This window comes from Musca domestica, unplaced genomic scaffold (assembly GCF_030504385.1).
Source record: "Musca domestica strain aabys unplaced genomic scaffold, Musca_domestica.polishedcontigs.V.1.1 2, whole genome shotgun sequence".
Classification (NCBI taxonomy): domain Eukaryota; kingdom Metazoa; phylum Arthropoda; class Insecta; order Diptera; family Muscidae; genus Musca; species Musca domestica.
In genome coordinates, this window is record NW_026712249.1 from 38,496,401 (window position 1) to 38,513,792 (window position 17,392).

General features: G+C 35.2%; 2 protein-coding genes across 2 annotated transcripts in view; one reads left to right on the top strand and one right to left on the bottom strand.

The window, feature by feature from the left end:
* Positions 1-17,392, bottom strand: part of LOC101901505 (CAD protein) — a 38,586-nt gene that overhangs the window by 9,582 nt on the left and 11,612 nt on the right. The gene's annotated exons all lie outside the window — the stretch shown is intronic.
* Positions 94-16,533, top strand: LOC101889455 (uncharacterized). Its single transcript, XM_005176122.4, has 4 exons — positions 94-565; positions 12,735-12,866; positions 12,931-14,692; positions 15,488-16,533. Exons 1-4 carry the CDS (start codon positions 120-122, stop codon positions 16,502-16,504), a joined length of 3,357 nt encoding a protein of 1,118 aa, XP_005176179.1. The 5' UTR covers positions 94-119; the 3' UTR covers positions 16,505-16,533.

The following is a 17,392-nucleotide window of genomic DNA, read 5'->3' on the forward strand; positions in this document are numbered from 1 at the left end:
TGGCTGGTGCTTAGTTTTTAATTGTCCGTTCAGAGTTGTGCGTGTGCGAAGCAAAAGAACCGAAACAAAAAAAATATATATATTTGAGAAAGTGAGAGGAAAAAATAAAACACAAAATTATGGGTCGTTCTAGTTCGAAATTTTTGACAAAACCAAATAATCCCCTGCAGGAGTTACAATACAAAGAAACGCAAAGAGAACGCTCCCGCAAGCAACAAGAAAAACAACGCAAACAAATCGCTCGCCTGCAAAAGAAACAGGCCAAACGTCAGCGAAAACTTTTGAAAAAGAAAAAACGCAACAGCAGCGGTTCGGCTTCGACGGGACGTGGTCGCCTCTCGAAAGAGGAATCGTTTAGACAACCAAAAATTCGACTTCGGGGAAGTGATGAATCAGCATCGGGTGCGGGTGCGATTGCCGAGGTACGAGTGCGTTACGATTTTCGTCGCGAAGAATTCAATCGTCAACTGGAGACGAAAATACAAAAGGAATTGAATGAAAATCTCTGTGGATTTATTTTGAATCAATGTGTTCTGACGATGCAGTTTTTCAAAAATTATGAGAGGTGAGGATAGACAACGAGGAATTTTCCTACAAAAAAAAAAAAAAATTGCCAATAGAAAAAATCGAAAAAGTGTTTGTCTATAGAAAAAATTGATGCTCGGGACTAAGGGAATTTTTTTCTATAGAAAAAACCCACCACCAGGACTGATTACATTTTTCTCAATAAAAAACTGAAAAAGATTTTTTGCAATGGTCCCGAGCGTAAATTTTTTCCATAGCAAAAAAATGGTGATCAGTCACAGGGAATTTTTCTGTAAAAAAACTCAGTCCTTATCCTTAAGGGCATTTTTTCTATTAAAAGAAAGTGGGTCCTGAGCACTGAAGAACATTTTTTTTTTCTCCTCTTTCTCGATCCCCAGAACTGACAAAAAAAATTCGGTCCTCAGTACTTAAAGAATTTTGTTGATAAAAAATCCATAATCAGGCCTGCGATTTATTTTTATTTTTTATTAATTAATTTTTTTTTTTCGATGAAAAAATCGGTCGTTTGGTCCTTGTACTGAGGGATTTATATAAAAACTTGTTTCCTACATGCTTGGAATACAAACTGGCAATTTACTGCAAAATGTGGGTTTAAAGTGTGAATAAGAAATCAAAACACCTTAAATCTGGCGGTAGAGTTATATGGAGGCTATACCAAAAACACCGACCTGCTTAGCTCATTTTTAATACCAAAAGTCTGGCAGACCTAAAAACATTTGAGTAACATTTGATCAGCCTACTTCATTTCTTTCGGAAGGAAGAGTGATTTCCAAAGACGGACAGACATCGCTAAATCGGCAAAGAATTCCATGATGATCAAGAATAAATATACAGGGTGAGATGAAAAAACTACAACCAACTTCAGACTGCTGTCATTTCTAAGCCACTCGTCCGACAGCTGTTAAAATTATTCCAGTGTTGACAAGCGTAAAAAAGCATTTTGGTGAGAATTTTTCAGAATTTTTTCGTGATGGAATTCAAGCGTTATAGTGTGATTTCTTCATATTTGGCTGGAAAACAACAAGTGGCTATCGTTAGAGAACTCCATCATTTAAATGTGAATAAATCTTTTGTGTCTCGTACCATCGCTCGTTACCGTGATACTGGTAGCGTAGCCAGGACGAAAAGGAAGTGGACGCAAGAAAACAGCAACATCAGCAGAAAAGGTTCGAAAAGTAAAGAAGCGACTTGATCGGAACCCACGTCGCAGTGGCCAAAAATGGCTCGTGAGCTAAACGTATCGCAATATTCCATTCGACAAATATTGAAAAATTAGCTTGGGGTAAAGCCATTGAAATTCCAAAAAGTGCAAGAACCTACACCGCAACGGAAAGAAAGTAGATTCAAAAGAGCTAAAGAGTTGGTTCGTTTGGCGAAAGTGGAGAACTGCCGAATTTGGTTTTCTCCGATGAGAAAACATCCGTTGTTCTGCAGTTTGTAAACAAACAAAATGATCGTGTTTACTTGCCAAGGAGGTCAGCTAAAAATGTTGACCTTCGGTTGACCACCAGAACTCAATCGCCGGCCATGGTGATGGTATGGGCCGCCACAACAGCCGATGGTCGCTCTCCGCTCCTATTAATCGATCGTGGCATCAGAATAAGTGGCGAATATTATCGCGAAAATATACTGGAGGGTGTATTAAAGCCTTGGGCACGCAAACATTTTGGCCGGAGACCTTGGACATTTCAACAGGACTCAGCACCATCGCATTCAGTATGCGCCACTCTAGAATGATTACAACATGAGGTTCCTCGCTTCATTTCCAGCGCACAATGGCCACAAAAATATCCGGATACCAATCCGTTGGACTATTGTGTCTGGAGCGTTTTGGAAAGCAAGGTCAGAACAAAAACAAGTAAAAAAACATTAAGTTCGGCCGGGCCAAACTTTTAATACCCTCCACCTTAGGGTAAAAGAAACATTAGAAGAAATGTGGCAAAAACCATTAAAATGCCGATTATGGGGAGGTACCGTTATATGGGGGCTATACCAAAACGTGGACCTATAATTACAATGTTTCGCCACCGGAGCTGGAACCCATTATGACCCATAAATACCAATTTTTAGACAAATCAGTGAAAAAATGTGGCAAAAACCATCAAAATACCGAATATCGGGAGGTACCGTTATATGGGGGCTATATCAAATCATGGACCCATGCATGCAATGTTTCGCCACCGAAGCTGGAACCAATTATGACCAACAAATACCAATTTTCGAACAAATCCCTGAAAAAATGTGGCAAAAATCATCAAATTACCGAATATCGGGAAGTACCGTTATATGGGGGCTATACCAAAACGTGGACCTATAATTACAATGTTTCGCCACCGGAGCTGGAACCCATTATGACCAACAAATACCGATTTTCAGACAAATCCGTGAAAAAATGTGGTAAAAAAACTAAAATACTAAATATCGGGAGGTACCTTTATATGGGGGCTATACCACAACGTGGACCTATACATGCAATGTTTTGCCACACGCTCAGGGACCCACTATGACCTACAAATACAAATTTTAAGACAAATCCGTGAAAAAATGTGGCATAAATCATCAAAATACCGAATATCGGGAGGTACCGTTATATGGGGACTATACCAGAACGTGGACCGATATATCTCATTTTCAATACCAACCATCCTTGACACAATGCAAATAGCTCTGCTAAATTTTGGAGCTCTACGTCAAATAATGTGGGCTGTATCGTGATTTCAACAGACAGACGGACAGACAGACAGACAGACAGACAGACGGACATCGTTAAATCGACTTAGAATTTTATGCTGATTATGAATATATATACTTTATGGGGTTTAAAACGAATATTTAGGGATGTTACAAACGGAATGACAAAGTTAATATACCCTCCTTTCCAAGGTGGAGGGTATAAAAATACCCAAGTGTCGATCACCTCAAGCAAGCGCTTCACCAGGAATGGGTTAAAATACCGCAGAACAACATTCGGTCAGCGAGTGACGGTTTCATTGGCCGTTTGAAGCGCACAATTCGTGCGAAAGGTGACCAATTCGAACAAATCTAAACTTATTTTAAAATTTGATGCTATTTCCGACATATTTTGCTTTCATTCAATACAATTTAAAAAAAAAGTACAAATTATGGCGTTTGACTTTGTTGCAGATTTTTTTTATCTCACCCTATATGGCTGAGGATATAAAAAATTTTCGGCCTATTTAGAGCTCAATAGAGGGAAAATATTTACTTCCTAGTCCTGTATTTCAATTGCTGCACTAAATTATGCTAGACCGGTATAAATCATTCTTTTCGACATACCAACAAGTATATCCTTCATTTCATATTCTTCCGAAAACTACTCTTTTTCAAAATTTCAATATCAAGATGGCGATCCTTAAGAATTCCTCTTTTCTCAAAAATAACAAAAGAAAGCTGAAGCTATACAGCCTAATATCAATTGCGTTTTGGGAAGTTATTGCGTTATCAGCAAAACATTATTGACACCAATCGCCGGTATCATATCGGAAAAGTAGCTAACTGGAACTGCATTCAAGTTGCATAGTTACAATAGGAAGTCAGATTGTTGCGTTGTTATCAATCCGATAAGAATTGGCACGCAAAGTGGAAATAATGTCGCCAAGAGCTCAAGCGTTTAGTTTTAAAAATCTAATTACTATAAATATTTCCAAATTAATCATTTCCCCAGGGTAGACACCTTGTCTGTTGCCTTGAATTTTTTTTGCAAAACACTAAGCCTTCCTGTTCAGCAGTATCGATACAAAAAAAAATTTCAAAACTTATCACAGTGGTACTCTTATGTCGATACACAATTTATTGATTGTAATTTTGAAAAAAAAGGCTCGTCTCAGATCTTATCGGTTAAACAAAACGTATGTTTCGTTTTTTTTTTCGACTTTCATTTTTTTTATCGGAAAAAAAACTAGACATCTGGTTAAAGTTTTTGGGGAGACCTGAGATAACAATATTTTAATATTTTAAGTGGTTGTAACAAGCATCGTAAATAAATAAAATGTTGCGGGGGGGGGGTTTGTTTATGAATTAAAACAAACAAACGTGTGTACCGGTTGACTCATTTGAAATAAATTCTGTTCTTATCAAAAGGGAGAATATGACAGTACATGTAGGGAACTTCAACTACAAGAAAGTTTTGAAAAAGAAAACAATAAATCAAATCACATTTTTGATGTAATTGAAGTTTCAAATAAAATAATTGGAAATACAATTCAATTACTACTGTCATGGGCAAGAACTTTGAACTTTGTACAAATCGATCTAAAATAGTATCAGTCGGTTTTACCGACAGATGGATACCCCAACCTTGAGTTATGATTATTCAAACTGTTGACTCGGGAGGTTCCGAAGCAGTTGGGCAATACTGATTGAGTATCTGACCTAAAACTGGTATAAATATTACAACGTGCCAGATTTGGACCATATCGACTACTCCCTATACATTACAGAGATATGTGCAAATTTTGGGAAAAAGTGAAAGACCGAAGTATTCCGTTTTCATATTACATCTAATACAGCTAAATATATTCGTATGTGCAAAATTTGAAGAAAATCGAATATTTCCAGGGTGAGGTAAAAAAAACTGCAACAAAGTCAAACGCCATAATTTTTATTTTTTTTTAATTTTTGAATTTTTTTTAATGAATGAAAGCAAAAAAGGTCGGAAATAGCAACAAATTTTAGAATAAGTTTAGATTTGTTCGAATTGGTCAGCTTTGGCAAGAATTATGGCCTTCAAACGGCCAATGAAACCGTCACACTCTGCCCGAATGTTGCTCTGCGGTATTTTCGCACATTTCCGGCGAAGCGCTTGCTTGGGGTGATCGACACTTTGATATGTTTTAGTGCCAACCTTGCTTTCCAAAATACTTCAGACACAACAGTCCAACGGATTGGTGTCCGGAGATTTTGGTCGCCATTGTGCACTGGAAATGAAGCGAGAAACTTCATTTTGTAACCATTCTTGGGTGGCACGTGCTGAGTGCGATGGTGTCGAGTCCTGTTGGAATGCCCAAAATCTGCGGCCAAAATGTTTGTGTGCCAAAGGCTTTAATACACCCTCCAGAATATTTTCGCGATAATATTAGGCATTTATTCTGATGCCCCGGTCGATTAATACCAGCGAAGAGCGACCATCGGCGGCCGGCGCTTCAGTTCTGGTGGTCAACCGAAGTTGCACATTTTCAGCTGACCTCTTTGGCAAGTAAACACGATCATTTTGTTTGTTTACAAACTGCTGGACAACGAATGTTTCTCATAGGAGAAAACCAAATTCGGAAGTTCACCACTTTTGGCCAAGCGAAGCAACTCTTTAGCTCTTTTGAGTATTTTTTCTTTCCGTTGCGGTTCTTGCAGTTTTTGGAATTTCAATGGCTTTACCCCGAGCTCATTTTTGCAATATTTGCCGAAAGGAATATTGCGATATGTTCAGCTCACGAGCCATTTTTCGGCCACTGCGACGCGGGTTCATATATTTCGTCTTAGCAAATATGTTTGTATGTTGGATATTTGAGGAGATGGATGGATTTTGATGCTTATTTCGCTTTCTTTGAACGTTTTGTTTTTCAAAAATGTTGAACCCTATGTGGGGGAGGTACCAGAAGAAATGTTCCGATCTCTACCATATTTATAATAATTATATTTTTGTGTGAATATAGATATTGAAATATACCAAGCCTGAATGGAACCGGACGTTATTTCGCGTTTAATGAGCTTCATGGATATTCAAAATTTTGACCTTTTGTGGGGGAGGTACCAGAAGGTGTAGGTCGATATATCCCATATTCTCACCAGACATTGGGATAATAAAAATATTGTGATGTTTGTAATTTGAAGACCACCGGATGCTTATATCGGATTATGTGATCATTTTGGTTAATCAAAATTTTAACCCTTTTTGGGGAGAGGTACCAGTAATGGTCCGATCTCAACCATCTTTATAACAGATTTTGTATTGATAGAAATATTGGCATGTGCCAAGTCTGAATGGAATCGGATGATAATTTCGCGTTTTATGACCTTCTTGAATATTCAAAATGTTGACCCTTGGTGGGGGAGGTACCAGAAGTAGTGGACTGATATATTAAATTTTTACACCAGAAAATGGGTTAGTAAAAATATTTTGGTATGTGTAATTTGAAGACAATCGGACTCCCACATCAAGTTTTATAAGAGTTATAATTATTCAAAATGTTGACCATTTGTGGAGAAGGTACTTGATGGACAACCTGACTGATGCAAATATTAGGATTTGCAAAGTTGGAGCACATCTGATTATCCTTTCTGTGCAATAAAATAATTTTTTGAAAATTTCGAAATTTTGAGTTTTTAAAAAATACTTATTTTTTAATTTTTTTTTAACGAAAGTTAAGTGCACTTCTGTTCAGGGTATACAAACTGAGTCATATATTTACCGTAGTTTTTTGTTTAATACATTTCAACAATGCATTAATTATATTGACGAATTTCCAAGAAAAATCGTCTTCAATTAAAGAGTTGTTACCATTCGAAATTTTATCAGCAAGACAAGGGGTGCTTTGGTTTTGAAGTAGTATATGTTTGATCTCTAGTACATTGTTGAACAATTGCAGAGTAACGCTTCCAGGTGGTGGTAAAATTAAAGTTTGGGTAAATTCATTTTTTAAAAGGACCAAAAGAGCATGAATTTTTAGAAAAAAATTGTTTTTTTCAAATAACCAACAGATCCACTAAACATAGAAAATATATTTTTTAAGGACCAACATGGCCATTAAATCTGGACTTTTTAAGCGAATAGTTTTTGAAGGATAAATTTTTCAAATTTTAAAAAAAAAAATAAGGACCAACTAAGCCACAAACCGTGAATTTTTAATATTTTTTTAAGACCATAAAACGTAAATTGTTCGGAATAGGTAAAACCACAAAGTGTAGGTTTTTAAAAGTAACATTTTTAAAGGTTGATTTTCTAAATAATTCAAGGACTAAAAGAAAGAGAATTTTCTAAAGGGAATTTGCTCAAGGACCAGCAGGTCGTAGATTTTTCAAAGATTATTTTTAAGTACCAACGAAGGTGGCTTTTCCAAAGAAACGAACGAGGTGTTTCTAAAGACCACCTTTTCAACGACCAACAGAACGAGAATTTTTTAGGAAATATTTTTCAAAGACCAACAGAACGTGGATTTTTTTAACAAACACATTTCAGGGACAAGCATAATGACGATTTTCTAAAGAAAAAAAGAACCGAAGGACGTGATTTTTGTACAGAAAACTATTTCAAGAAACAACAAAGAGGACTTTTTGAAGAAAATGTTTTTAAGGGCAACATATGAGGATTTTCTATTAAAAAAACAATGAGGGTTTTTTCTAAAGAAAATATTTTCAAGAACCAACAAAAACTGGATCTAAAAAAAATTCAAGGACTAATTTAAAGGGATTTTCTAAAGAAAAAAATTTAAGGATATACTGAAAGTAAATTTCCCAAAAGAAAATAATGTTAAGGATATACACAACTTGGAGATTTTAAAGAAAAAGTTTCAAGGATCGATATATCGTGGATGCTCTATAAAAAAAAATTTCAGAACATGGATTTTTTAAATAAAACATTTTCAAGGACCTACAGAACGTGGATTTTCTAAAAAAATAATTTTCAAGGATCTGCAGAACGTGGATTTTCTAAAGAAAACCTTTTCATCAATCTCCAGAGCGTGGATTTCAAAAGAAAATAATTTTCAAGGATTTGCAGAGCGTGGATTTTCTAAAAAAAATAATTCTCAAGGATCTGCAGAACACGGTCTTTCTAAAAAATAATTTTCAAGGATCTGTAGAACGTGGATTATTTAAATAAAACTATTTTCAAGGATCTACAGAACATGGATTTTCTAAAGAAATAATTTTCAAGGATCTGCAGAACGTGGATTTTCTAAAAAAACTATTTTCAAGGATCTGCAGAACGTGGATTTTATAAAGAAATAATTTTTAAGGATCTGCAAAAAATTGGATTTTCAAAAAAAAAAATATTTCCAAGGATATACAGAACATGTATTTATTTTTAAAAAATAATTTTCAAAGAGCTGCAGATTGCGGATTTTCTAAAAACATAATTCTCAAGGATCTGCAAACTACAGATTTTCAAAAAAAATAATTTTCAAGGATCTGCAAACTACAGATTTTCAAAAAAAATAATTTTCAAGGATCTACAGAATGTGGATTTCCTAAAAAATAATATTCAAAGATATGCAGCAACTGGATTTCGAAAAAAATAATTTTCAAGGATCTGAAGAACATGGATTTTCTAAAAGAAATCATTTTCAGGGATCTGCAGAATGTGGATTTTCTAAAAATAATTTTCAAGGATCTGAAGAACCTGGATCTTCAAAATAATAATTTTCAAAGATCTGAAGAACATGGATTTTCTAAAAGAAATCATTTTCAGGGATCTGCAGAATGTGGATTTTCTAAAAATAATTTTCAAGGATCTGAAGAACCTGGATCTTCAAAAAAATAATTTTCAAAGATATGCAGAACGTGGATTTTCTAAAAAAAAAATAATTTTCAAGGATCTGCAGAACGTGGATTTTCTAAAAAATTCAAGGATCTGCAGAACGTGTATTTTTTAATGAAATAATTTTCAAGGATCTACAGAACGTTGATTTACTAAAAAAAATTATTTTCAAAGACCTGCAGAACGTGGATTTTCAAAAAAATAATTTTCAGAATCTAAAGAACCTGAATTTCCTAAAAAAATTTTCAAGGATCTACAGAACGTGGATTTCCTAAAAAAAATAATTTTCAAAGATCTACAGAACGTGGATTTTTTAAAAAAATAATTTTGAAGGATCTGCAGAACGTGGATTTTTCTAAAAAAAAATAATTTTCATGGATCTACAGAATGTGGATTTCCTAAAAAAAATAATATTCAAAGATCTGCAGAACGTGGATTTTCTAAAAAAAAATAATTTTCAAGGATCTACAGAATGTGGATTTTCTAAAAAATAATTTTCAAGGATCTGCAAAACCTGGATTTCCTAAAAAATTTTTCAAAAATCTACAGAACGTGGATTTTCTAAAAAATAATTTTCAGGAATCTGCAGAATCTGGATTTCCTAAAAAAATAATTTTCAAAGATCTACTGAACGTGGATTTCCTAAAAAAATAATTTTCAAAGAAAGTAAATTTTCTAAAGAAAAAAGTTTCAAGGAAAATAATTACAGGGATCTACAGAACTTGAAGATTTTAAAGAAACAACTTTCAAGGATCGCTAAACGGTGGTTTTTCTGAAGAAGACATTTTATAGCGATCTACAGAACGTAAATTTTTTAAAGAAAATAATGTCAAGGATATAAAAAACTTGGAAATTTTAAAGAAACAAGGACTAAAAGAAAGAGAATTTTCTAAAGGGAATTTGCTCAAGGACCAGCAGGTCGTAGATTTTTCAAAGATTATTTTTAAGTACCAACGAAAGGTGGCTTTTCCAAAGAAACGAACGAGGTGTTTCTAAAGACCACCTTTTCAACGACCAACAGAACGAGAATTTTTTAGGAAATATTTTTCAAAGACCAACAGAACGTGGATTTTTTTAACAAACACATTTCAGGGACAAGCATAATGACGATTTTCTAAAGAAAAAAAGAACCGAAGGACGTGATTTTTGTACAGAAAACTATTTCAAGAAACAACAAAGAGGACTTTTTGAAGAAAATGTTTTTAAGGGCAACATATGAGGATTTTCTATTAAAAAAACAATGAGGGTTTTTTCTAAAGAAAATATTTTCAAGAACCAACAAAAACTGGATCTAAAAAAAATTCAAGGACTAATTTAAAGGGATTTTCTAAAGAAAAAAATTTAAGGATATACTGAAAGTAAATTTCCCAAAAGAAAATAATGTTAAGGATATACACAACTTGGAGATTTTAAAGAAAAAGTTTCAAGGATCGATATATCGTGGATGCTCTATAAAAAAAAAATTTCAGAACATGGATTTTTTAAATAAAACATTTTCAAGGACCTACAGAACGTGGATTTTCTAAAAAAATAATTTTCAAGGATCTGCAGAACGTGGATTTTCTAAAGAAAACCTTTTCATCAATCTCCAGAGCGTGGATTTCAAAAGAAAATAATTTTCAAGGATTTGCAGAGCGTGGATTTTCTAAAAAAAATAATTCTCAAGGATCTGCAGAACACGGTCTTTCTATAAAATAATTTTCAAGGATCTGTAGAACGTGGATTATTTAAATAAAACTATTTTCAAGGATCTACAGAACATGGATTTTCTAAAGAAATAATTTTCAAGGATCTGCAGAACGTGGATTTTCTAAAAAAAATAATTTTCAAAAACCTGCAGAACGTGGATTTTCTAAAAAAAATAATTTTCAAAAACCTGCAGAACGTGGATTTTCTAAAAAAACTATTTTCAAGGATCTGCAGAACGTGGATTTTATAAAGAAATAATTTTTAAGGATCTGCAAAAAATTGGATTTTCAAAAAAAAATATTTCCAAGGATATACAGAACATGTATTTATTTTTAAAAAATAATTTTCAAAGAGCTGCAGATTGCGGATTTTCTAAAAACATAATTCTCAAGGATCTGCAAACTACAGATTTTCAAAAAAAATAATTTTCAAGGATCTGCAAACTACAGATTTTCAAAAAAAATAATTTTCAAGGATCTACAGAATGTGGATTTCCTAAAAAAATAATATTCAAAGATATGCAGCAACTGGATTTCGAAAAAAATAATTTTCAAGGATCTGAAGAACATGGATTTTCTAAAAGAAATCATTTTCAGGGATCTGCAGAATGTGGATTTTCTAAAAATAATTTTCAAGGATCTGAAGAACCTGGATCTTCAAAATAATAATTTTCAAAGATCTGAAGAACATGGATTTTCTAAAAGAAATCATTTTCAGGGATCTGCAGAATGTGGATTTTCTAAAAATAATTTTCAAGGATCTGAAGAACCTGGATCTTCAAAAAAATAATTTTCAAAGATATGCAGAACGTGGATTTTCTAAAAAAAAAAAATAATTTTCAAGGATCTGCAGAACGTGGATTTTCTAAAAAAATTCAAGGATCTGCAGAACGTGTATTTTTTAATGAAATAATTTTCAAGGATCTACAGAACGTTGATTTACTAAAAAAAATTATTTTCAAAGACCTGCAGAACGTGGATTTTCAAAAAAATAATTTTCAGAATCTAAAGAACCTGAATTTCCTAAAAAAATTTTCAAGGATCTACAGAACGTGGATTTCCTAAAAAAAATAATTTTCAAAGATCTACAGAACGTGGATTTTTTAAAAAAATAATTTTGAAGGATCTGCAGAACGTGGATTTTTCTAAAAAAAAATAATTTTCATGGATCTACAGAATGTGGATTTCCTAAAAAAAATAATATTCAAAGATCTGCAGAACGTGGATTTTCTAAAAAAAAATAATTTTCAAGGATCTACAGAATGTGGATTTTCTAAAAAATAATTTTCAAGGATCTGCAAAACCTGGATTTCCTAAAAAATTTTTCAAAAATCTACAGAACGTGGATTTTCTAAAAAATAATTTTCAGGAATCTGCAGAATCTGGATTTCCTAAAAAAATAATTTTCAAAGATCTACTGAACGTGGATTTCCTAAAAAAATAATTTTCAAAGAAAGTAAATTTTCTAAAGAAAAAAGTTTCAAGGAAAATAATTACAGGGATCTACAGAACTTGAAGATTTTAAAGAAACAACTTTCAAGGATCGCTAAACGGTGGTTTTTCTGAAGAAGACATTTTATAGCGATCTACAGAACGTAAATTTTTTAAAGAAAATAATGTCAAGGATATAAAAAACTTGGAAATTTTAAAGAAACAAGTTTCAAGAATCGATAAATCGTGGATTTTTAAAGAAACCACTTTTAAGAATCTACAGAACGTACATTTTCTAACGAAAATAATGGGAAGGATATACAGAACTTGGAGATTTTAAAGAAAAAAAAATCAAGCATAAATAAATGTTGGATGTTCTAAAGAAAATTTGTTCGAGGATCAACGTAACAGAACGTTCAACAGAAAGTTGATTTTTTGAAGAGCACAGATTTTCTAAAGAATCTAAAAAAATCAGGGTCGACCTAAAGGACCAACAAAGCCACAAAATTTGGATTTTCCAAGAAAATAAATACAAGGGCATACTTCATATATTTATTTACATCTTCCATTTTTTCCAGCGAACTTTCCAACATCACCGAAGATTTGTTGTCCAAAGAAAAGGAGTTGAATCAAAATTTGGAAGAGCATTCAATACTGCTGACAAATCCCCTGGATGTTGCCGTTGCAAAGTGGATCAAATATAAACCAGTGTAGGATAAAATCTTTTCTTAAAATGAAACTACTTCCTAACATATGTTTCTCTCCCCCTTCTAGTCACGGCCCAGATAAACACAATTCCCAGCTGCTACAAACCCAAACCATTTACACGGTCTTTGAAAACATCGACATAGCTCGTCCAAATGATGCGAATTACGATTCCATCTCCCCTCTTTGCAAGGTTGATATGGAAATGGATTTTCGGGAGACCACCCCGTGCAAGGAAGATTATGCCAAGATGTTAAGCGATATCAAGTGGAAAGGTTATGTGCGTCTTCGGTTGAGAGAGGATCCAAAAAATTCTGGGAAATCTTTGAGTCATCATGATGACGATATTTACAGTGAAGGTAGTTCGGGTTATGGTACAACCAGTCCCTATGGCAGTAAGACGGTGTTAAATGTCCTGGGTTCCCAGCGAGATCCGGAAAATGATTATGATTATGCTTTCATAACCCACCTCAATACTCAACATCCTTTGAAGGAACTGAAAATGCCCAAGGATCGGGATCGCCTGAAAGTGGATTCAAAGGTTTTACCCGACTCTTGTATTTCGTCGTTGGGTAACTTTGTCCAGCCCCTGCAGGAGGATGAGTTTACCGATGATGAGGAGGAAAGTGAAACGGAGGGGAGTGATGATGAGGAGGAGGATGAAAGACAGGATTACCGGGACTATGATACTCTGCAGGCCATAAAACAGTATCGCCTGGAACTGGAAAAGCGGAGGAAGTTATTGGCCCAAAACTATTTAAATTCCCGAGAGTTCATGAGATATTTCGGAGAACTGATGCGCAAAAAATTGGCACAACAATTGCAAATAGATGACAATGAGCTGGACATGGCCACATTTAGGGGCAGCTCCATTTACACCAATCGCTATGAGGTGATACCCGCCATTTATGTGGCCCAAAATGTCAACGAGTGGCCCAAATGTGCCTTTGAGTTTCGTTTGAGAGATCGTCCTCTCTCCACCAATCCCCAGACGGGCCAACAAATCCAGTGGCCCACACGAGCCATGATCAAACGTATCGAAACTTTTGGTTTCCATGTCATCCCCCTCGGCTATGCACCGAAAAAGAAACGTAATCCCTTTCGTGATATTGAATGGCGTATCGTATTTCCCAAAGCCGAACGTTATTTGGAACAACATTTGACCAATACTCAAATCAAGGTCTACATGATTACCAAGGCTCTGCTGAAGAGTTTCGTTGAGCCAATGGAGAAAAATAAATCTCTAATGTTTGCCCTAGACCACCTGAGATCCCATCTCTTTTGGGAATGTGAAAAGGACTACAATGCCTGGCCGGAGGAGTTTTTGGGTGAGGTTCTGCTGCGTTTTATTGACTCATTTAAGCAACGGGTGCGGGCCAAGCATTTGAGTGACTATTTTATAAGAGAACGTAATCTCTTTGAAAGTATCCCGGAATACTCTCTCAACACCCTGTATACCATATTGGCCGATATCACGGCAAATCCTTTGATGCACCTGATGATCTCTTTTCGGAATTTGGAATTTTCCGAAAACTATTTTCCAAAATTAAATTTTAAGAAACTTTTTGAAAATCTCGTCGAGAATGATATGTTAAAATTGAAATTGTTGGCCAAGAATGCCCGTTCGTTGATGGATTTGTCACAGGCCGATGAGGAGGATGCCTGTTTGATGCCCGACGAGGGGGCCAAAGGTCTGCTGGGCATGAAACAGCATCATGTCCGCACCAATGGCAAACTGAGACGGAAGACCCAACTGCTGAGGCATAATATGGAGCTGAAGAAACAGGAAATGGTGGCCAGACGGAGATCGGTGGAATCCATTGATGTTGAGGTAAGAGGATTTGAATTTTTTAATAAATGAATATATGTTTCCTCCGACCTTAAGGACCCTCTATGAAGCAAGGTGAAATTGATGAGAGGGTCAAGAAATAGAGTGACTGACTCTTCAACGACCAGATGTTATGGGTTAGGTAGGAAGGAAATTGTGGTACAAAATAATACAACATTTTTATTAAGTGATCGCGAAGAGCTAGAATTTTAAAATCTGAAATTAGGGCATCTGATTGTGGGATAGGGTGAAGTATGGCTTGATTTTTGCAAATTCGTACTTTAAGGGTACCAGAATTACTAAAAATAATCTACCAAAATTATTGTGAAGCAATCGGCGAAGGTAGAACTTTGAAAATTTTGCATGGAATCGATTTTTGGTTTAGAGAGGTGAGAAAAGGCTGGATCTCGTACTACACGGTCACGAGAAGTACCACAAGATAAAGAACTTGAAGATTTCCATGAGGGATGTTCTCGGTTTAGAGGGTTAAGACACTAAAGTACTAAAAGTAGTACACCCAAATTGTTGTGAATCTATGGGCGGAGGTAGAATTTTGAAATTTCGCATTGAATCGATTTAGGGTTTAGAGGGGTGAGAAAAGTTGGGATTTCGTACTTCACAGGTGCGAAAAGTACCACATGGTACAATTTTTTCTCATTGAGCGATCATTAAGAACTTTGAAAATTTTCTTTGAGGGTCTCCTAGGTTTAAAGGGTTAAGACAACTTATTTTTATATTTCTAAGTATCTAATACCTATCCAGTTCCTACGGTTAAAAATTCCCTTTTTCTCCTTCCAGTTCTTCTTCAAAAAGGACCTGAACAATGCCAATGCGAGACAGCTCAACCAGGGTGTTGAAAATTTGAGACGAACAAATATATTGGAAATTGTCCTAGATCATTTGATAGCCATGTCCACCAAGGCATTGGAATTTCAATCGGTGTCAATAACCAGAACCTACCTCTCACAGGCACGACGCCTTTGTAAATTCTATCACAACTATGGCTGTGATATTGGAGCCAAGGAATATCTTCATAAAATACAAAGTCTCGATGAGGAGCTACAAATCTTGGCGGATAAGGAAGATTTTCCGGGGATAACACCGCCCATACTGCCGGTACGCATTAGTATAGAGGCAACTTCCATACCCCCAATATTATCAGGCAATAACGACTTCAAGGAAAAAATCGACACAGCCATTCGCAATGAAAAGGAAATACAACCCTATAATTTATACGAAGAAATGGTGGAGCGGGAGCAACCACAAGAAAATGAAGTAGGTCCACCTTGCATACAACTCCAGCTGGACAATGAAAGTTTTACGGATGAACCCATCATACCCGCCACGAGACCCCCTGAAACTCCACGAAAATCCATAAAATTCCACAATGTTGTCATCAAAGTCCAGGAGGGTGATATGAATCCAATACAAAAACCTGAATGCTATAGCCCGGTTAGTATTTTAAGATCCAAAGCGGAACGAAGAGAAAGTCAAGAGGATGAAGAAGACTACAATGAAGATAAAGATAACGAAAGCATGGACGCATTAGATACACCAACTGTAAACGATTTACCTGGTGAATCGGCTAAGGAATCGTCATCGACAAAATTCTTTCCCTCACTCATGAAAAGTTCCTCGAATTTCATTAAATCTTCACCGCTGGGAAATACTGAACTCTATCAAAACCTATCGCAGAATACCGATAAACTCATACAACACTTATCCAATGAAGAGAAGAAAGCTCAAATACGTGATATGCTGAAACGCAAAACACTGCAACTTAAAGGTGTTTTCAATCAGTCCTCAGAAAGTTAGTAGTAGCAAAAGAATAAAATGTGATTTAAAAACAACAACACAAAAAAATGGCTTTTATTTAATAACATCGGTTAGAAACAAGTAAAAAAGCCGAGCCGAACTTTTTATACCCTCCACCATTTGAAAGGAACTTGAAAATTAAAAAAAAATCCGTCGAAAAATACCGCTCAACTAAAAACCTTTATATAGGGGCTATACGAAGACGTGGCGCTGGATAAGAAATTTTCTGTCATAGGCTCTAGTAACGATTCTGAACTTCGAATACGAGATTCGAAACAATTTCGGTGAATAATGTCGCTAATAATACCGAATAAATGGTGGTACCATTATATAGGGGCTATACTAAGACGTGGACCTGCATAGACAATTTTCCGTCACAGATTGTAGTACTCATTACGAACTTCAAATACGAGATTTGACATAATTTCGGTGAATAATGCCGTGGAAATCCTGGAAATATCAAATATCTCGGGGTAGCATAATGTGGATGCTATTTTAAACGTAGACCTATGTAGACAATTCTCCTGCAGGGGGTCAAGTACTGTGGATTTTCAGACAATACCATTGAATGTGGTTAAAATCATTAAAAGACAGAATATCGTGGGGGCACCATTGTATGAGGGCAATTCTCTTTCAGGGGATAAAGTACTAACCGAAAGCTCCCTGCAAATAACAAGAGAATCGAACATTTATATCCAATTTTATTCGAAATCATAGATTCAATATTCACACCACGTTTCCGGTTGAGAGAAATATTTAGTTGTGAAAAATCGCTGGTTTGTTTCCCAAGTCAGGACGGATAAAAGAATTGAAAATGTTGACCCTTTGTGTTTGAGCAACCAGAAGGGGACCGCAGGTATATATCATCTTCACAACAGATCTTGTGTT